A 22,328-nucleotide genomic window follows, 5' to 3' on the forward strand; every position below is an offset into this window, starting at 1 on the left:
CTGCGTGGGAAGGAGTTGGCGCCTGCTACCTCTCACAATGATTCCAGCCGGCTCTGTACCCCTGGCAAAGGGCAGCTGCTAAACCCCACTGCAGGCTCGACCCCCACTGCCCTGCTCCAAAACATCCTCCTGGCATGGAAGTGAACCACACCCTCATGCAGGCCACCCCAACTGCCCATGGGATGGATCCAATTCCCAATTTGTATATTATTCATTTCCTCTGTGGCTGGAGGTTTGTGTTGGTTGGCACTAAGTTAAATGGAAGGAAAATCCCTGACTTGAGACTGTTTTGCCGAACACAGATAATTTTGTTCACGTCAAAAAGACTTCGCTCTTGCTTCAATGTTCTTTAGACCAGGTCCCATAAAACCCTCAAACACCCAAGAAGCTTCCCCAGGCTTACAGCAGGAAACATAATGAAGGGTCCCAGTCTGAAAGTGCTGCCAAGGCCCTAGTGGTTTTATTATGGGGGCACTCCTAGAAACTGTGGGCGACAAAGTGAACCAGGCCCTTAAAAGAAACCCAGTGCTTTTACTTGTTACTCAGCCCCTCCAGCTGTTGGGGTTAGCCAACATAATTGACAGTAAACACCGAAGTATCTGTAAATAAGGTGATTCATCTGTAGCTACTGTTAACTCTATCCTTCTTTATGAAGTCTCCCACATCCTTATTAAAAAGCAAGAAGATAGGGAAGGAATTGTCAACTTGAAACTTACTTTTCTCTAAAGCAGCAATGACCATTAAACTCTTTGGCATATATATACACAATATAAAATTACACACTGAGGTATAGTCAATTTATTTAAACCCGTGTCATTTGCCCTTGCATAATTTAGCCTTGATATCTAGCACATTGCAAAGAATCTGGGAGGTCGGATTAATAACTGAAAATTATGTAGCTAACATAACTGCTAAAGGTCAAGTATACCTTTCTGATGCAGTAGCATATGGGTTATGAAAAGCTCACACTACCAGAAAACAGACACCTTTTAAAAGGAAATGTTTCACCACATAACAGAAAAAGTTGCACTGCCCCACTGCTGCAAAGTTTTATTCATTCACAAATAGAATATCCAAGACATGTTCCCATTCACAGCACGCTAATATTAATAGATCTGTGTTTTTTCCCTTTTTTGTATAACTTCAGAAAGCCAATTCCCCTCTGTGTTTTTATACCTGTTGAAAACTTAATGGCCAGATGTAGTCAAAAGTTCAACAAGGTTTTAGTCTCTCATGAATTATTTTTCAGTTAATTTTGACAGATAATTAGCATCAAATCAGACTTAAGTTCTCCCTCTCCACTCTTTTTTTTTTTTAAACCAAATCTGAATATTTTAATTTTACATTTCGCTGAATATTAAAGCCCAAAAGTTTCTTTCTTCTGTTCCTCTCCTTGTCCCCAGGTGAAATATAATTCATTGTATGCAATGCAGGTACAGTACATATGAATATATTCCAAAGTAACTTGTGCATACATTTACTTCAGTGAAAATAAAATTTATTATTAATTTATATAAACCTATTAGATATTTCAGAATGCTATTTCTAGCTTAGTGTGCTTTTTAGGAGTTATTAGCAGGAAGTTGTCATATACCTAGTGCAATTTATTTCAAAGCAGAGGAAGTTCAAAAGGAATTGTGATTGCTTTCCAGTTTTTAAATACACATAATACAACCATCAGTGTGAATGTAAAAGTAGATAAAAGCATGTTTTAATGCCAAAGCATTAAATAAAAAGGCTAGAAAGAATATGAGCTGAAAGGCATGACTACTAGTCACAGGAAAGGATAAAAATTAGCACCATTTTTCAAAAAAGAAGTTATTTTTTTCCTTTGTAACATGTAATGGTTACAGAGAACTGCTATATTGTATATAAAGAATAATACAACTCATAGTGCTCACGGATCCTTTTTAGAAACTTCTAAATTGGATTTAGACTGGAATCAGATTTCAAGCAAAAATATTTTGAGGATATCTTAAACTCCAGTCTACCTCAATGAAAAGCTGACATTTCAAAGTTACCAACTACTCAAACTGCTCACTGACAAGTCACTCATTCCAGGTTTTTCTCAAATGAAACTGAAATTATCAGCATATAGCTACGGCAAAAATACATTTTTATATTCTGTATTTTGCATACTCTGTAACTAGAATTTGCCGGTTTGCTGACTGATGACCTCAATAAAACTTATGTAACAGGGTTTACATTTATATTCTGTATGAATGGGAACTAAGTATTTCATCAGTATTAAAGGACTTTGAAAAAAGAAATAGTGTACCTTTTATATGGTTCTTCCTTCATTCTTTGACACCTTCCCCCAAGAGGTTTAATATGAAAAAGTTGTCCTTAAAAGTAAAGAATAAATAGTCTCTTCAAGAACTAATTTGCTACACAGCCACAGAATTACAATTTCAAGATTTACCCAAATATCTTCAAAATGTAGATTTAAAAAAAAAAGTCTCCTAATAAAGATAATTTATATGCAATACCAATCATGTTTATACGTAGTAGTACAGGGATAGAAAATGTAATAGTGAAAGATGGAACACATTTGCAAAAAGACACAATGTAGTAAGAAGTTTTTTTACCAATCTGCTTTAACAGGTATACTAGCATAATAAATATACTATCTGTGTCCCTCATGTGTATTCAGCATGTGTAAAAGTCATGCAGCCAAACACGCTGACACTTCAGTGGGAGGTCAAATTATTGTTTTGGCACTTCTGTCATGCCTGTCATTTCAATTCCACTTTATCAAATTACAGATTGCTAGATAGAGTTGGATTAAGAGGAAAGATAGACACACACACACACAGAGGAGCAATTGTCATCACTTCAGTTGTGAAATTCCATAATTGCATGTCAGTGACAGGAAGAACAAGAGACCAGTAATAGGACTGACATTATGATCATTCAAATACTATGAAACTTTCCAACAAGACTTTGCACTGTGTCAAGCTACATGCCAGGAAATGGACTGGATTTCTGAGTATTTCCTCACATTAGAATTGCCAATATTTATTAGGCTGACTAATGCTGTGTGTTAGGTTCTAGGGCAAATTTCAGCTACCTGTTTTTCCATACCAAGTGCTTTTACTTGATAAGAACATAAACTAAACAAAGGAAAAGAAAAATCCTATGATTTAAAAAACATGACTAAAAGTAATATGAATAACAAAAAATGATACCTAAACAACTAAGCCTATGGGGTGGATTCAACTTTGAGTTTTAGGATATCTGGACTCCAACAGATCTTGAATTAAAATCACTGTGGAGGAGTCAGCCATGAATTTCAAGTAACTTTTCCGGTAATAAACAACCAACAAAAAGTACCCCCACGCCTCAAATAATTTTACCCTTTTGCGGAATTTTTGAAAGCTTCCAGCTCCGTACTGAGGAAGACTCAAGAAGCATCATGTAAATCTGACTTACATGAGCCGAGATGTCAGTGGAAACCTCTGGCGCATTGTGACAGGTGGATACTATTCTTGGAACAGCTTGTTATTCTCACTTCTGGGTGACTCCCCCTTGTCTCTGAATTCTATGGTCAATCCTCTATGTGGTCCTATCATACGATGGTTCAATAATACACCTTAATATTTGTACAACAGTTAAAGAGGCAGAAGAAATAGGAATTATTTGTTCACTCTAGTACACACCAGAAGGCTCATTAATGTTCAAAACTTCCTTAGGTTTCTCCAAATCTATATCCAAACACAATTTAGACACTTCCTTACCAATCCATTGGAGTCAGTGATCTTTCCTCATCAAAAAATGAATTTCTTTTAATGTGAGGAAAAATGCCTCTCAAAACTCTACAAAACAATGCAGATGGCACAATGCCTTCACAGGAGAATAAAAATGACACTTACTCATATTTACTGATAGGAAGCTCCTAAACATCAGAAAAAGGGATTACAATGAAAGGAAACAGTATATAAATATATCCACATCTTAGATGCCAGTGGTTGAGTCAGTCCCTCCACGATGCTTGTAAGTTCTTCACTATTTGATACCCTTATTAATTCCCTCCCACAGTAACCTGAAGAATATTAAAGAAACTGGATAAATTTTCTTCCTACTGATAAGACAAAATTTTCCTTTAAACTTTCATGCTATTTCTTTTTCTCCTCATTTTGTCTCAGACTCACTTTGTAACCTTGCCTATGTCTCCCCTTCACACTTCTATTTCCCCATATGTAACTTGAGCAATATAAATATAAGTACTTCCCTCATAGGTGTTTTTAATTTGTTTGTGAAGTACTTTGAGATCCTCTGACAGAAGGTACTAAAAAAAAAAACCTATGAAATATTTTCCACAGCAGGCATAGAAAAGGAAAGGCATTACTGCCTATACCATATCCCACAGAAGGTAATAGGGAGTTATGAAACATTATGCCACTACAGGGAAATTTTCTAACTTACTGACCTATCATGTTATTGGCCTAATGCATACCCATAAAGTCTATTGCTCTCATAAAGCCTCTGCACTCTGAGCTCAGAAGTGGTAAATTTTAAAGTCAAGATGCATCTCAAAAATGTTCTCTCCATGAGCTACTTTCCTTCTCAAGAACAGAAAATGAAGCAAGATATCCTGAGTGACCTTGAGCCACCAAGCTAATAACACTTAGCTGCTAGTTAACGGTCAGCATTATGTTGCCTGCAAGGAATACTGAAGAGAATGTCACTGCACATTACAGCAAAAGTGAGTCTATTACTAAAAAGAGCAAGCTGAAATAAAACAAAAACTAGAAGCCAAAGCTGAAGAATAAAACATTCCTAGCACAGTAAAAACTAGCTGAAACAAAGTTATCCAGCACAGAAAGGTCATTGTAAGTTAACTTTCCATTCAGTTTTCAATATCTCAATTTTCCATTTCAGATGGAAATATAAAAGGGAGGTGGGGGAGTAAGCGGAAGATAATTTCATATCAGAGTTTTGGTTTCACAACATTGCCATGAATTAATTTGGTGATACGACAAAACGCAATTGCAGAGTGAAACAAAGTATTCCCTTTGTGCTCTGTTCAGCCCTCAAAGACAAAGCAGGCCTGGGAGAAATCTTATTTCCAGTTCCTTTTTTTTTTTGTCTTTTTGAAGATTCCTGCTCTATGAAAGCCCCATATAAACATATGAAAAAACAAAGAGAACTGTTCAGACCAAATAAATAAGTGAACTGATTAAATAAAAGACGAGGAAGATTTATTAAGGGCAGGTTTTCCAGGTAATGGGAGGTGATGAAGCCAGTGTAAGAGCAACCGAAAAAAAAAAAGCTTTACATATTAGCAAGTCTTTTTAGAGTGGAGACCAAGACTAGAGTTTGGTTATATCAAATGAAAGAGAAGATTTTAAAGGAATCCACACGATCTGCCTCTTGGCAAAATACACAATACCCATATTAATTCCCTTCAATCACAACCATTTAGTTTTTCCCCCAGCACACAGAGTTACATTAGAAAACATGGGTAGAAGAAAAAACCCACAACTGTCATCATCCTTACAAGGGCAAAACCTCATGCTGAAAAACATTGCGGGCTTGGAAATTATGACTCAAATTCCAAAACATCACGTGAGTAGCTTCAGAAATAAATGTATTTTTACAAAAATAATTTTGTAAATAAATACATTTGCATGTTTTTAACAGGTTTCTTTCTGTGAAAATTTAACAGTCATGTTTCTACATATATTTCTTTGAAAAGCAAAGCTGAGACATTTCCATGATCACATGATTCATCAAACATCAAATATTGCGGTGTTCAAAATGAAGGTATGAGACTAAAACGAAAAAGGGTTGGGTGGGACAAACACAGAAAAGAATACGGATTAGGTAGGAAATGAGTACATACGCTTACGGGTCCACTGCTGACAACGGTAAATGCAATTTAGTAATGCAGAATAATATATGCCAGTTACAGTGGACTGTTGATTACTTGTCACCTGTTATTCTCAAACCTGAGGGCTTTTATCTTTGTAGAAACTATAAGTTAAAGTAGCAATGGAAGGAGAGAAAGCACATAGTGATAAAATGGTTAGGATAATTAAATGCTATTTTGTCATTTACAGAATAAGAGATTTCAAAATAATAATTACATTTATTTAATTTGAGTTTACCTTCAGGCAATGTTTTAGCCATGGTTACATACATTTCTACTTCAGAAGTTAGAGATTAAGAAACTTCAGGATAAAAGATTGCAAGAAAAAGCACCTTGCAGTTTTATATTTTGTTGCTAACTGGGAAAATTTTCTACTAATTACTAATGATATAGTTCATTAGTAGTATATTTCATTATGGCAGTGCAAATTATTAGATACTAATGATGCATGTCCTAATTGCAGTAGTTTGTCTTGATTTCAACCTAGATGAAACAAAAACATTTATTTACAATGTTTCGGGTTCTATGAATTACATTCAGTTCCTAATTTATGCCTTCAATAAACATGAAACAATGCATTATTATTAACCAAGATTGATGTATTTTTTATTTGATGATCACTGCATAGGTCACTGGTAATCTATATCCCTAGGCTGTAAAGTAAATCTGCCACTTAAGCGCAGCAGAAGCTTCAGTTCTGGGACCAAACACAGAGAAAAGATTAAATATATCATGTAATAATAGTAGGCATTTATTAAATTTCTGTTCTTTCAAAATGCTTAAAAAAAATTAACAAAAATAAGAAGATAAATTTAGGGGTTTGCTAGACAATTCTTTATGCTAATTCCTGTTTCTGCATTTGAAAGCTAGAGCACTGAACAGATTGTCGTTGTTGGATAAAAACCATAATTTTAGCAAGTCAGAAAACAAACCATAACCCAAAACCTAGCAGACCTCGTGTCTGTTGCTATTACCTCAGAGATTAGTGAGGCAAGATCACAGAAGAGTCTCTAAACCTCCAGACATGTGTCCGTATGCATCAGTAGTTATAGTCAAAAGGATGAGAAATTCATAGCACTCAGCACTACAATGTTGATAACCTCCAGATCTCCAGCTCTTCAACCTTAATGATACATTGAGAGACTAAAAGAGAGAGGCTCTCCCGGATTCACAGTAAGTTTGGAGACGCTGTGACTGTCACCTCACCTTCACGCCACTGTATCTAAGAGCAAGATGGGGGGAGAGGGAAGTGAGCACAAGAGGCCAGTGAAGTAATAAAGCACAGGATAACACGGCAATTTCATGCTCTTTCACTTCACTTGCTCAGTCCTAGGACCTGCATTGTCTCAGAAAAAAGTCACATCACATATTCTGCACTGGATGAGGTGGCCCTTTCTGGGGTCAGACAGCTGGATTAGTCTTGATAGCCTGCGTCACTGAAGAAAGATTGCTCCTTAGGAAACCACTCAAACTCAGAGCAATCGCTGAGGCCAAGAAAAAGCATCAGATATGCAGCTCCTGTAATTTATACCGAGGTAGGAATCATTCTATCATAAAACAATGAAAAAAAACCCCAAAACAGTTTACTGGCAACAGGCTGATACATCTGCTAGATAAACGGAAAGTTGCAGTAGAAGGAAAAAGAAATACAACACATACATTACTAAGCTGCAGTCCAAAGCTTATCAGGATGTGGACAACTTTTCCCGTTATTCAAGCAATAAAAAGAACCTTCTGGTTGTGCAGTTTTAGTAGCTGCTACTCACACCAAAAAAGGAGGCAGATTTTGGTGTTTAGAAATAAGGTCCCAAACTGCATCTTAGCATGCTATAAAACAACATGTGCCTGAATTTAAACACCTAAACAGTTTTATAAAAGCTCAGAACCTGAATTCACAGTAATGAGTACCAGATGATAAATGACATCATGTGCTCGACACTCCCACAAACTCGGTTACTACTTGACACATAGTGATACAGTACACAGATTTAGTAATCCAGAACTAGATTCTAGCTCCAAATTTTAAAATTTCAGTAGAAATATATTTTTAAAAAACCAGTTCACTCTTTTCAGCGAGATAATACTTTAAAACTGGATTTATATTTATTTCTGACAATTTAAAATTGTTAAATTGCATATACTTCTACGTGAAGTCTTTGTTTCTTGGTTAGTTTTTACCATGAACGCATTAACTGGGTGAATTTTGATTCAGGTCACTATGAGTGTGCAAAATTCTTGAGAGAAAAACGGAAGCAACCGCACAAGACAACGAGGCATAATTTGTCACTAGTTCAAACTTAATGCAGCTTAGAAAAGGAAGCAGAAATGGAAAGCAGGATAATTTGGAAATTTACAAAAAAATAAAACAGAAGTTACTAACACAGGAGAATAGAGTTTAGGGAAGGCATAAATTCAGTAACAGAAAAGAGCAGCAAAGCAAGAATGCTTTGGTTTGTTAAAATGCTTTTAAGGAAAACAAAACCAAGAAAAACCCTAACCCTCCCAGAGAACTGGAAAAGCATTAGGAGTGCAAATAACAAGGATAAGGAAGGCACAGGAAATTGTTATGTTTCAACTCTCAAACCAATACAGCAAAATTACTGTTCCTATTGTCATAAATTTGGTAGTCCTTTACTAACATAAAGCATTGTTAAACATATCTTTACAGTATTTTTTAGCCTTGTGATAAAGTGGTTTCTAAATTAAAAAAATAAATCTCCTATGTTTGCTTACTATCCTTGTAATTCTCCTACAATAAGCTAGTTCTATTATACACATCAGAGTAAGACATTCAGTGTTGACTTAATTTAAATGCAAGAAATTCAACCTATCTTAGTATAGAGGACTTCAACAATCGGGGAATAGTAACAGCCGCTTGGTCTCTAAGATACAGCATACTTGCTCTTCCAGTTACATTCACAGTTTAGTATGTTAATTGAATTCTTAATACGTTTCTGTATAGCTGAAAATAATTCCCTCACCTCATTCCTGAAAATGTTGAAAATCACTGAAATTCTGAAGAACCTTTATCACGTATCTCAACAAAGCAAATGAATCGTGCTTTCCTGCATTAACTTCAATAGCATTTTATATTGGACTTGTATGATATTGTTTTATAAAATCTGAGCTATCGTGAACAACTAAAGTGCTTTTGGTATAATGCTGCTTAATATAACCTTATTTTTATAGCAAAAAGAACTTGACAGCTATTTTCAAAATCAGGAGGAGCTCACTAATGCTCATAGAAAGATGCAGCAGCCAAAACAAGTTTAACAAAAACAACAACAAAAGAATTTTTGGAAAGGTGAGTAATAGAACATTGGTATCACACATTATAGCACAGTTAAACTAATGCTAAATTAAGCATAAAGACATACTGTTTCAAAACATAAATTGAGAGTATTGAGAGTATGCTGTCAGTGCTAGAAGGCAGCTTTCTGCATTGCTCAGTTTAGAGCAGAAACTGATAATACTTCAATTTAAGAATTCCTTCTAAAAATGTAACTTTATTCAAGTATATTCAAGCATACATGCCATAACGTACTGTTTAAAAAACCAAAAGCTAACAAGGTGAAGAACACAGCTGAAAACATATTTTATACTCATTCACAGACTATAAAACTGGAAATAACAGAAGATAAACTTTTTTTAAACATCAACCATTTAGAAGGAAAAAAATCCGTATTAAAGATACTGCTTATAAAGCAAGAAAAAGCAGTCCTTATCTTGCTATTTTACAAATATTTAACATGGTAGGCCAACATTATCATTAACGACATGACACAATGATTTTGTTATTAATGGAAATTAAGAACAGAAAGTGCAACTGCCCTTTAAACTGTTCATAGTTTAATGAAATTAAGATTATAATTCCCTTCTGAACAAGCAGTTATTCAGATTTCCAACAGAAGTATATTTGATAAAGTAAGACTATGTTGTCCCCACTGAAGTTAAAACACAACATTAGGAAAGTTGCTGTTGGAAAATGTTCTAAAACATACATAACATAAAACACCACAAAATAATTCCACATGATTTAAAAAAAAAAAAAAAAAAAAAATCAACCAAAAAAACCCACCCCACTTAATAGAATTGCCTGACAAATTACATTAAAATAAGCCACTTACTTTTCTGTCCTGAGTTTCTACACAGGAACTGCACTCTGCTTTAGTATCCTGAAAAGAAACAGAGAAGACTATGTCACAAAGCATATTGACCAGGGTTGTGGGAATAACTCGAGATGAAGAAAGGGCATCAACGTTTGAAAAGTGGATTTCTCAACCTATTACGCTTTACTAAACTGTTGGTTTTGTATATATAGTATATTTAAATGTACAATGTTTAGTATTATGGCTTTAAGGTTTATTAAACTATTACAAGCATAAACTTTAACACAGGATTGCAACATCACAAAAACCCAAACCTATTCCAATAGAGTGTAGCCAGCCAGTGTAGTTAATTGGTGATGGCAGCTTAAAAAAATATAAAGGTAACCTTAAGAGGAAACAACTGCTCAAACTTCTGCCTGTTCTCAAGAGTGCTTACTAGGACTTGATATGTTGAAGACATTTATGCCTGAATCTCACTGCAACATGCAAGAATAAACAAGCATCCATTTAATATAAATATGTATATATGTATGTGTGTACATATATACACATGCATACACACACACATATGTTTTGGACCTATGTTTTCTTCAGGAGTCAAATAAATAATCTGAAACCTAATGACACCCAGGACATGTTCCTTTCATTCCTAAGGTATTTTGATTCTCATTGAACCTTTGAATTTTTGCCAGCAGTCCTGAAGGCATGTAGATAATCATTATCACAAAAATTATAGTCTGAAAAACATTTCCTTCTTCACAGTACCCCTTTGTACAACATGTTACTATTGGTAACTGAGTAAGCCAAATATAGTTCAAGTCACTAAACTGTAGAGAAGTGACCTATTATGATTTTCCTTTTGTTTTCAACTTTACTTTTCTACTGAGGCTATTCTTGGAAGTTAATTTAGTTTACATACTGCAAGTTTAGAGATTCCTATTGGAAAATAATTACATACAGCTGAAGGACAATTTTTTGTTAAAAGTCAGTCCTTCCCCAACCTCTCACTGAAGCTAGACCTACTCTCATCAGATTTTAAATTACTGGCTAGAGTTACTTGCTACATAAATCCCAAACTACAAATTTAAGGTTGATAGCTAATAGCAGCTCTTATTAAAAATGAAAGCAAATATAATATAAAAAAGTTATGTTTCTTCAACACCATGCCTATTCATCTTAAATGAAGGACTAGTATTATTTCAATGCCAAAGACTTCTTACCTAAGCCATATACCTACAAAATAATTAAAAAAATGAAATCATTCAATCAAGTAAGAGGAATCAATCTTTCCTGAAAAAAATACTTTCATTCACAGCAAGTTATATTAAATATGTTTTCATTAGGGATATTAAGTTCTCTGTCACTTCTTAAGCAGCATATTTCCAACAAAAATCTTTAATAATTCTAGTTAGTTTCATGTATGAATCAATACCTCAGATACTTTTTATATTCAAAATACTTCTCGTGGGGACCAGACTGTACTTCGTGGAATGTGACACTCAAAAATTTTCTTTCAAGTGTGACTTACTGGCAGCCAGCCAGTCTCTCACCATGTCTCTCCTCCCATTTGGTGGATAAGGCAATACTACCTCTGCCTACATGGCTGACTTCCTGAGCTTGTTTGGTTATTTATAGTCAGGTTTTCTTGGTGAGTGAGGAAAAAAGCTCAACTGTTTAAAAGCTTTCTGCCTCAGAGGAATGAATTCAAACTTCATAAGCACCAGTTCTCTTCACCTGCTAGCTATGCCCTAAGTCACCTTCTTGAAATAATGGAATGTTCGTTAACATATTTATTGGTTACTCAAAAAAGAATCATATCTTTTCATATTACCAAGGACAAGTGTGGCTCTATCTCATGTACTGACCTAAATTAACTGAATGCAGAATAAAGGAGCTCCTATCAGATTCTAGTCATAGCTATTACAAACTCTCAGTATGATGAATATGCCTTGTTCAAGACCTAACAGTACTCAAATCCCTTACGCTATGTACTGAAGATTTTAGTTTGCTATTTTGCCAGTATTACTTCCCATTAAAATCAATTGCTAAAAAACCTAAATTCTTAAGCATTCATTACTCAATGTGAATTAAAAATGCAGTTTTACCTAGATAAACCAGAATCTATCTCTCCCTCAGCACAGCTTATCTTGCATGGTTGTCTACAACCAGTAAGGCAAAAGGTACAAATTAAGCATGCAGCTCAGCTGAAAACAGTTGAGGCCAATCCAGCTGAGATTTTCAATGCTGCAATCAGGAATTAAAGAGACAATGTGCTTGGAAGTTAACTGATACCAGCCATGAGGAAAAGATACAGGCTGAAAATCAAATGACCTAATTTCTATTCTGTGTTTTATCCCTGAACATTAGACAATCATTTCATTTCATAGTTTCTGGTTTTCTATCTAAAGATATGGAAAGTGAATCTTACAAATTAACCACTGCCCCATTAGCAATGAAAACTACATATGTATCGTTTCAATATTACTGGATATTGAAGCCAGCAAGAAAGAGTGGTATTGGGTTACCTTTGAAATTATGCAAAGTCAGATTGGGGTAAAGAAATAGCTATATGTCTTCAAGAGTAGAGACCCGAATTCAGACTTCTGCACAAGGACAAGAAAAAAAAAAAAAAAAAAAAAAAATCAGGGTCTACTGTTATTTTACTGTTCCTGGTATTCCAAATATTAATTCTAAAATATTGCCTAAACTTGCTTTAGGTACATTATCAGAGAATAACCTAGATTGTAACAACTATTAAATATATCTTATCATACAAAGCCTGACTTCCTTGTTCAGGGGCCCAACTTAAATGCCTCTACACAAATGCCCGTAGTATGGAGAATAAACAAGAGGAGCTAGAGACATGCGCGTGCCTGTAAGGCTACAATCTTACTGGCATCACAGAGATGTGGTGAGATGGCTCCTATGACTGGAGTGTGATGGAAGTGGATTGAGAGTAGCCCTGGGGAGAAGAACTTGGGGGTATCAGTGGATGGAAAACTCTGTATGAACCAGCAACGTGCGCTCACAGCCCAGAAAGCCAACCGTGTGCTGGGCTGCATCAAGAGAAGTGTGGCCAGCAAGTCAAGGGAGGGGATTCTCCCCCTCTACTCCACTCTCCTGAGACTCCCCCTGCAGTGCTGGGTCCAGTCTGGAGGCACCAACATCAGAAGGACATGGACCTGCTTGAGCGGGTGCAGAAGAGGCCACGAAGATCCTTGGGGGGCTGGAGCACCCCCCTGTGAGGACAGGCTGAGAGAGTTGGGGGGTTTCAGCTGGAGAAGAGAAGGCTCCAGGGAGACCTTAGAGCAGCCTCCCAGTACTTAAAGGGGCTACAGGACAGAGAGGTGGGGAGGGACTTTTTACAAGGGCATATAGTGATAGGATGAGGGGTAATGGCTTTAAACTGAAAGAGCGAAGATTTAGATTAGATGCAAGGAAGGAATTCTTCCCTGTGAGGGTGGTGAGATACTGGCACAGGTTGCCAAGAGAGGTTGTGGCTGCCCCCTCCCTGGAAGGGTTCAAGACCAGGTTGGATGGGGCTTTGGCCAACCTGGGCTAGTGGAAGGTGTCCCTGCCCATGGCAGGGGTGTTGGAACTAGATGATCTTTAAGGTCCCTTCCAACCCAAACCATTCTATGATTCCTGAACAGGATTCTTCTTTACAAATGGATGAAATCCTCACAAATCCAGACACTCTAATAAAGTATAACTCTGGATACTGACACATTACCTGAAGAAGGACTAAAGTAGAATTCAAGAATCCTCAGTCCAAAGGGGTTAAACCAGTTAAACCAGGTAAAAATGATGGAAGGAGTTAAAAATGTGTACAGTAAAAATTCATGCAGTAGGTGAAGAAGAAATAATAGGAGACAATAATGAGTCTGTTTAAAAATCAATAAATTGAAAATTTCTTAGCTGAATAATGAACTGTAATTTGCAACAGGTTTTTTTTAAAAACAATTGTAGTAGTTTGTCACTTCTGTAGAAACAGTTATGAGTTGCTTGTTGTGCATCTGATGTCTCTAGAAAGTCTATGTTTGATACCAGGTGTAACTGAACTCAGACAGACTTTATCTTTGATTGACAAGAGTATTTCATGTTAGGGACGTGCATGCATATCTCAGCCTTTAATTGTCCAAGCAAAACAAACCAATTTTTCTGAAACAATTAGTGTTATAATTCCTTAAACTAGTGAAGTTATTGGTTTAATCAAATATATATTTAAATATAAATATTTGAGTACACATCATCTACATCCTAGATATACCTGTTTTGAAGAAAAAATGTACACAGAAACTAAGCTTTAAAAAAGAAAATCATCAAAATGAATCATCTGTCAATCTCAGAGCAAGGGAAGAAATCCAAATGTTCTTCTCTAAGAGACATCTGTGCTACTTTTTGTAAGTGCAAAATGACAAAGCACTGTCATTTTACTCTGAGTATTGCAAATTTCCCAACTGTATGAAGTAGTCGAGATTAAGAAGCACCATTGCTGGAAAGCAAGTGTAAAATCCTATAGATTTGAACAATACATGAGGCACTTTAACACTGTTACATCACAAAAAAGAAGTTCAAAAACATTATTTGAATTTCTAACATTTTCTTTTTCATGTGAAAGTTACAAAATATAAAAGGCAAACAGAATTCATATGTACACACACTGTTTCCATGGCCTGTATCAGAAGGAGGAAAGATGAGACTCTGGAACTTGTATATCCTCAATTGTTTTTGTCTGTAATATGGAGAACGGTCAGTAGGTGGAAGCAAATAACCTTGTAAAATCTTGTTCAACTTTTCCCATGAAAGATAAATCTATTGCACTGACCAGGCTGGTCAGGTATTTGACACATATCCTTGGCATCCCAACAAGTGTTAATACAAATTATGTCTTTTCTTCAGAACACTTGTTTCCAATTTCATCAAAAGCCTGTAGATTTAGAAATAAAAGGGGTATGGGGTTTTGTTTCAGGTTTAAAATTTTTAAAAGTGAAACAGATTCCTTTTAATGACTAAAGCATATATAAAGGTAACCTGATGTTAAGGAAAACAAGAATATATATATATATATAAAAAATTAAAAACTACACAGTCAAATTCTAGGTTATTGATTTTTCTGGATATTTTTATTAAGTGCTTAAATATATCAAAGGCCTGAATTATTGAGGAAAATACTTAATCTTTTTCACTATCCATTAGCCATTATATTTCATTATTGCTGCTAACAAACAGGCTGCCAGCAGAAAAATTCATTTGAATTTCATATGAGTTGCATTTTATCCATCCCAGAGAACAAATTAAGCACACAGTAATACTTACTGAAGAAGAAAATAAATGAAAAATGAAACCTTAGAATGTGACGTTCAAGTCTTTACTAAGTTTGTCCCCAGAAAATGAAGAACTCAGGCAGAAGCCTCATCAAATTAAGAAACCAATTCCAGGATTTTAATGGCTTCAACAGTGCAATGTGAAATATGTAAGAGAAGAGCTTTATTTATGAAAGCAGTAGCTTCATCTCTGTTTACTAACTGCTGGACTAACAGAAGCTTGTGCCTACAAGCACAAACCAGGAGAAGACTGGGTCATATGCACCTTTATCTTTCGTCTCATGGTTGTTTGGAGTCAAAAACGAAATCTATCTGATCAGGGATTTAAAATCAAGCTGCTTAAGATTTTGGGGAGCTTACTTGTTTCTAGCTAAAAGTAGACAGACTTTAAGAGGAAGGTTTACAAAACTCTTTGAAACTGAACTGACAAATTTTATCATAAAAAATTACTGCTTGTAAAAATACTGCTGTATTTTTAATGTAGATTTGAAGGGACTCTTGTGTGTGCCCTCCCACGTACCCACCCACCATCCGGCTGTGTAAGTGGATACCCACTCTCTTCTTTCTTCTGATTCTAGTGTTTTGCTTATGTTCATTTACACTTTTCAAGGCTGTCAAGAGCTGAAAACTTTTTGCCCCAAAAAAGCTTGACTTTTTTCATTAATAAAACTTGTTTGAGGAAATAGGTACCACTTGCTGATAAAGCTTTATGGACTGGTGTGTATGAAAATTTCCCACTTCTTTTCCTCTTCATTCTCTCAACTTTGTAAGTTACTTGTCCTTCTCCTAAATACACTCTAAATACTTGAAGATGCAAAGACACATCTCTCCACAGCACAGAAAGCAAGCCTTTGTGTGCCACACAACTCACCTAATTTCTCCAAACATATGTTTTCATTAGTCCAATGATGCAAAATTACCTGAGCGTAAATCTTCTGCCTATGTCCTTAGATCATCACAACTGCACAAAATAACATAAAAAATATGTAGCATTTTCTGAAAAGATGCATTAATTTTAAGACACGAATCTTTCATGTAGAAGTATCTAGCTGTATCTATAGGAATTTGCTTCTGAAGCCTAGAAAAATATCAGCTTAAAACTTAATTTGGGGGCTAGTAAATATTTAATTTTCAAAGATGTCAACACAAATTTACATTAGATAAAGTTATTAGTTTGAACAGCACAAAAACATTTAATTTTCCTATATATAACATAATTTTGATCTACAGGTCAAATCTGAAACTTCTTTTCTATATGGTCCTCTACTTCTAAGGCTGGAAGTTGCCATGCTCAATGCAAAAAGCAACACAATCGCATCTGAATCCATCTTCAGTTTCAGATGCAAAGTGGGAAAATATATGCAACTTCTGTTGTCTAGTTTGTGTGCAATTTTCTAAAGAATCCTTTGAAAATCTCATTATATTTAATTTTTAACTGATTTGGAAAAAAAGTGCGACTTCAGGAGCAAATTCAGGTTAACCACCATCACAAGAATTTTCAAAACTGTAAATTTTAGCAGTTTTAAACTGTTAAAACTGAATTTTTAAACTGTAAATGTTACTTATCTATTAATATCCCCTTAGGTGTCAAGTGGATCAATAGCCACATAAATATGAGTATATTTTAAGTCACTGAAATCTAGGTGATCAATATATATTCCTGACAAAACCAAAATAAGAGCTGTTGATAGAGCTGCCAGTGTGGTTTCAACACAGACTACACACTAGGTAAGCTGAGTAAGACAACTGGCAATACATACCCAAAGTGCCGGTGCAATGTTTATAGAAAGCAATCTAATTTGACAGTTCAGGATTTCAAATTAACAACGGCGTAAGGGGACAACTGGATTCCAGGAGAAATTTATCTTTTTTAGCCTGGTTTCTTAAAGTAAACAAGCATATAAAATTATTTTGTACCTCAAGTACCTCAACACCTTTAGAATATATTTGTTAAGTTCAGCCACATCTGACAGGGAAATAGAAGCCCACTAGTTATTATGTTCCTGTATTTTTCATAAGTTAGTGGCTGAGTAAAAGGAAAAGACCAAACATTACTTGCAAAACCAGCCACTACAGCAGCTGTTAAAAGACCTCAAAGAGATCTGAGGACGCTGAGATGGGGAGGACCCATTATGTGAAGTCAAGATACTAAAGTTGCTGCTGGGAAAGGAGCCCATGTTTTTTGAGTGGGGACTCTGAAGACACAGAGTACAAATCCGTAATAAAACTATTTCAGTTAAGTCTACTGTTCACAAAAATAACTGACTTCAAGACCGAAGAGGATTTTTGTTGAAGTTTTGAACAGAGTTCAGTCACTTTTGGGCTACGTACTGATAAAAAGTAAACATAAATTTTAACTGAGAGCAAATTTTCAAGCTTACAGAGTGTCAGGAAAGAAATTCCTTAATCAAAGAAGGTGTATGATGACTGCAGTACTAAGAAAGTAGGTGCCCATAAAATTAAGTCTCTGTGAAAATGTTTGGGTTTTTTTCTTTGCTATTACACTGAACTTTTGATTCAGTCACAAAAGGTTGAGTTTTATGTTTTTAATATATATTCATAAAAGGTCTATCTCCAAGCAGTAAAAACAGTTACGTTCATAATAAACTGGTTATGTATTCACTATATTTTTTTTGAGCAAAAAAGCAAAAAATGATTTCATATTGGAATCAAGGCTTCCCTGCATGAACAACCCACAAGTATTGTCACTTCTACCCTTCCGATTCTCTCCCTCATCCCACTGAGGGGGAGTGAGCGAGCAGCTGGGTGGTGCTTAGCTGCCTACTGGGGTTAACCCACAACAATCACAAATTTATTATTTTTCAGCTTCTACCTATTCACAAGTGTGACAAGTAGTCAGGTCACAAATTATTTGGTGCTTCACATATGGAAACTTATTTCAACTTCCTGGCATACCTCTGCATCATTACACTAGTAAGAATGTGGTAACAAAGGCATGAGTGAAGACTCTATCCAAAGGACTATTCTTATCATGAGCAAATTAAAAAGAAGCTCTGAGGACAACAGCTATTGCTTTAACATCCAAGAGAAATAAAGAATTTAACTAGAGCCTCAGGCAGCAAGCTTGTAAAATTTAGAATGGCCACAGCTTTGAGTTGTTTTCTTATCAACCAATAGTCAGATCTTTTGTTGTCGCTGGCCACAAGAAAGTGACTGAGATGCGATTCCTTCTTCTATGCCCAGTGTAGGGTATCCAAGACCAGTTTCCTTTGAAATATCTGCCAAGCTATACTATGATAAAGACATCAGAACCCATTTATTTTCCAAATTTTTTTAGGAACCTCATAGTTAAAAAGATACTGGTCACATAGGAGCCCTGAAAGGCTCCTATGCATCTCTCCATGTAATACTGTATAGTATGTGAAGATACTTCAGTACACAACTGAAAAATAATAGCTACTGTATTTGTTTTAAAACTGATGTACGTACAGACTGGCAATTTTTTTCCCCCAAAAGATGTGTATGAAGGATGAATGCATGAAATGAGCTACAGGATTTGGAAGAGAGAAGTGCCAAAATAATCTTAAAGCAAAAGGTCAGTGTAACAAGAAGTTAATTTACAAATGGATTTGGATCCATCAAAAAATAAGAAAATCATTTTCTTCCTCCTTTTCTTAAACTAGTAGAGAAATGAAAGGAAGAACCTAGCCATCTAAATGCTATTTTTCTAAGGTTATTATCTTTATTAGTCTCATAATCTGCAATTTCTCACTCACTAGACAGGTTAAGTCATCTATTCAATGGAGAAAATCCAGTAGGAATGAAGCATCAAGCATCATACTATGAATTTTAGGAGCTGTACAGGAATGAAACCTCAAATGAACCTCTATAGCTCTCATCTTCCCTCATGTCTAAACACAAAGCTTTTCTGCTTAAATGCACCAATGATGAACTGAGCCTTCAGCTTTAGGCTGCAGGCTCTCTACCATACTGGATAAGATAAGAAGTTCATCTACCTTAAAACCATGTCTCGCACTGAAGCGCCTGTACTCTCTCTGGGGCACTGATTGCTAAGACCGTTCTTTGACTCCTGAAGGCCTGAATCAGAGCCCTGGGAATGGAGTAATAAAGAAGTCAGACAGTCAGAAAGTAGTCTGCAGCAAAGGCTTAGGGAAGGTGTATAAAGTCTTCTGTGCAATGCATGTATACACATGGGTACTGTTCCACCTCAGAACCCTCTGTAGCAAGGCAGAGGTATGGTAACTAGGTTCTAAATACAAGCAGTTGAGGTACACACTGAGCTAGTAGCTGTTTCAGGCCATTTAATAACCAGGAGATTTTTATCTTATGAACTCATCCGTTCTGTTTTTGAAACTCCTCATACTTTTGCCCTCTGAAATATCCCACTGCAATTCCACAGTTTAAATACATGTTATATGGAAGAACACACCCTTTTGTTTGCTTTTATTTTGCTAATCAAAATTTGATCGGACGTCAACAGTTATTCTTTTCACCAGTGAAAAAGTGAACACTTATATCACTGTTTAAAATGCTTTAGAGAGGTGTCTCTCTCAAATGTTAGAATTCATACCAAGAAATATTTCTCAATCTTAGGGAGAATCCTTTGTCTTTTTGGTAATAATCTTCAATTATTTGACACTTCATAAAATTTGAATGTTCCAGTTTAATTAATAAAGTAGGTGATGTGTTGAACCAGGAAAAAAACAGTGCCACATTTCTTTCAAAATTCTATTTAAAAGACTGTCTTATCAAATCTGATGGCATTATTTTTTTTAAAAAAATCTACAGAAAATAAAGGATTGCATATTCTGAAATGCCAACTCAGCATGGCCAAAGGAATCTGAGGGACAAAAAGTACATCAGAGCTTTGATCACCCACCTCCTAACTCCACATTACATTTTTATATATGTTCTTTCTACATTATAGGCTAAATACGCACCTCTGTGCTTCTTAAGAAGTTTTACTTCCAGTTTCATCAAGTTACCCAAGCATGAATATGAATAGTATCTACGCTGCACAATTTAAAACAGAGTAAAATAGAGCCAGTAGATCAGTTTCAAGAGCTAAAAAATTGATTACATCAAAACCAATTTTTGATGGAGCACAAATGGCACTGTTCCTGTATTCAGAACATTTCCTTGATGAATTATGGTAAGTATAATTGCACACATTTCCCTTAAACTAAAAAGTTGTTAGAATCACATTATAGCAGAAAAGCATATTTCTCCCTCTTTCTGTATAAACCAGGTTAATACACTTTTATTACATCTGGTAAATTTTTTAAATTACTTTTTGGCAAGACCAATTTAAAATTTCTGATCCTAATATACTGAAACTTTTCTTTGAAGACTGAACACAAATTCTGAACCTTAAAGGAGCTTCTGCTAATCAATCCTACCATAATTTAACCCAAGATGGGTACACAGAGCATAAGCTGACAGGTGATATATGCTTCCTATTTTGCTGTTCATATAACCATTAACAATAACTATAATAGAGCACATGAATGATAACGACCAAATACTCATTGAACTGTAAAATCCAATACTCTTCACTAAGGTGGGGGGGGGGGGGGGGGGGGAATCTATTAAAAAATTTGTGCCTCAACTAATAGTACTATACATAGCTTGTCAACTTGGCAAACAACGTGCCCAGAAGCTGTGTGTTTCTTCTTTATGAATGCAAGGATCTTACTGGGGGTAGCTCTAATTATAATAATACTTATGTATTAAAATGAGTGAAAAGAACCACTGTTTTAATGTAAATAGGCTGAAACTTTTCTATCTAACAAACTGTGCTGAGTGAAGAAAAATGATTTACAATCCAAATCAGAGAAAGTGTTTTAGTTGGTATCCTGCCAATTAACGAGCTTCTGATTTTATTTATACAAGGATATCAAATTACAAACACTCATAACAGCTGTACACTCATAAAACTTGCATTTCTCTTTGATTTTAAGGCAAATTTCAGGGCTGAAATCTTAACTGCAACTTAAATGATAACCAAAATTCCAAATCAAATTGTACCTTCACTATACTCAAACAAGAAATAGGAGGTCCCATGGTATTGCTAAGTTGTTTAAACTTTATCAAAGCGATCACTGCAGTGTACTGACGTACTTTAATGTGCTGATCCAAAACACAAGGAATAAGCATGAATGCATTTCATATAATTAGCAGATTAAAGTCCACATTCTTTGTTACAGTAAGACCAAATGCTTAAATTCCCTCATCAAAGAACAGTATTTTCATTATATATTTTGACCCCATATTATAAAACAAAGAGTGATCTTTTAACAATAAATTCCGTAGCATCAGCACTGAGCCCCCTAGGTCTCATTTGCTATAGCTATGCTTTTATCAAGTAAAAACAGGACTACAAGACCACTAATACATCCTCTGGAAGAAAATCATTATATATACTCTTCTAAAACAGAAGGAAAAATATTATTATATCTTGTCATAGCTGAACACAAACAAAAGAATTATAGTAGTATCTTCCACTAAAATAAAGCTGATGTTCTTTAAAACATGCATACTTAAACACAAACATAATTAACTGCTTTGCAACCCTCGCTGAAGACTGAAAGGATCCTAAATCGGCTTTATTAGAATAAAATATATTTTTATCAAAATAAAAAATATTAAATGCATTTATAAGATAATTTGTTGGAAATTCTGATTTTTTAGAAGAATTACAGGTGTATTAGTATAAAATTGGGAAAAGAGACTTTTTTTGGTCACTGGTTTTATATAGCCTTACTTTCAGTTTTTTGTTTAAACATATGACAGTTTTAAAGGTTATCCTTAAAAACATTTGAGTCACACAAACTCTCTCTTGCATTATCTATTGTTTCACGAATGAAGTGTTATAAATACCAAAGTAAAAATAATGTTATTATTAAAGCAAAACAGAAAGTTGTTAGCATGACCAACGTTAACTAAGGGAATCCTGATACAGTTATTTCCTTTCGAATTCCTGGAATGCTGTGGAATTGCAGTCATAACTAGTAAATGTTTTAAAAGATACTTAGTAAA

General features: G+C 35.2%; 1 protein-coding gene across 26 annotated transcripts in view; it reads right to left on the reverse strand.

The window, feature by feature from the left end:
- RBFOX1 (RNA binding fox-1 homolog 1) overlaps positions 1–22,328 on the reverse strand; it is a 919,785-nt gene that overhangs the window by 600,530 nt on the left and 296,927 nt on the right. For 24 of the 26 annotated variants that reach the window (XM_074885636.1, XM_074885649.1, XM_074885647.1 and 21 more), the window contains one exon: positions 10,000–10,047. In XM_074885636.1, coding sequence (XP_074741737.1) covers positions 10,000–10,047 — 48 coding nt within the window. Of the gene's footprint in view, positions 1–2,278; positions 2,298–9,999; positions 10,048–12,506; positions 12,580–22,328 lie in introns of those variants that run through there. The other 2 variants (XM_074885641.1, XM_074885646.1) reach the window with 2 other exon arrangements.

The sequence above is a fragment of the Strix uralensis genome, chromosome 16 (genome assembly GCF_047716275.1).
Source record: "Strix uralensis isolate ZFMK-TIS-50842 chromosome 16, bStrUra1, whole genome shotgun sequence".
In the NCBI taxonomy this organism is placed as follows: domain Eukaryota; kingdom Metazoa; phylum Chordata; class Aves; order Strigiformes; family Strigidae; genus Strix; species Strix uralensis.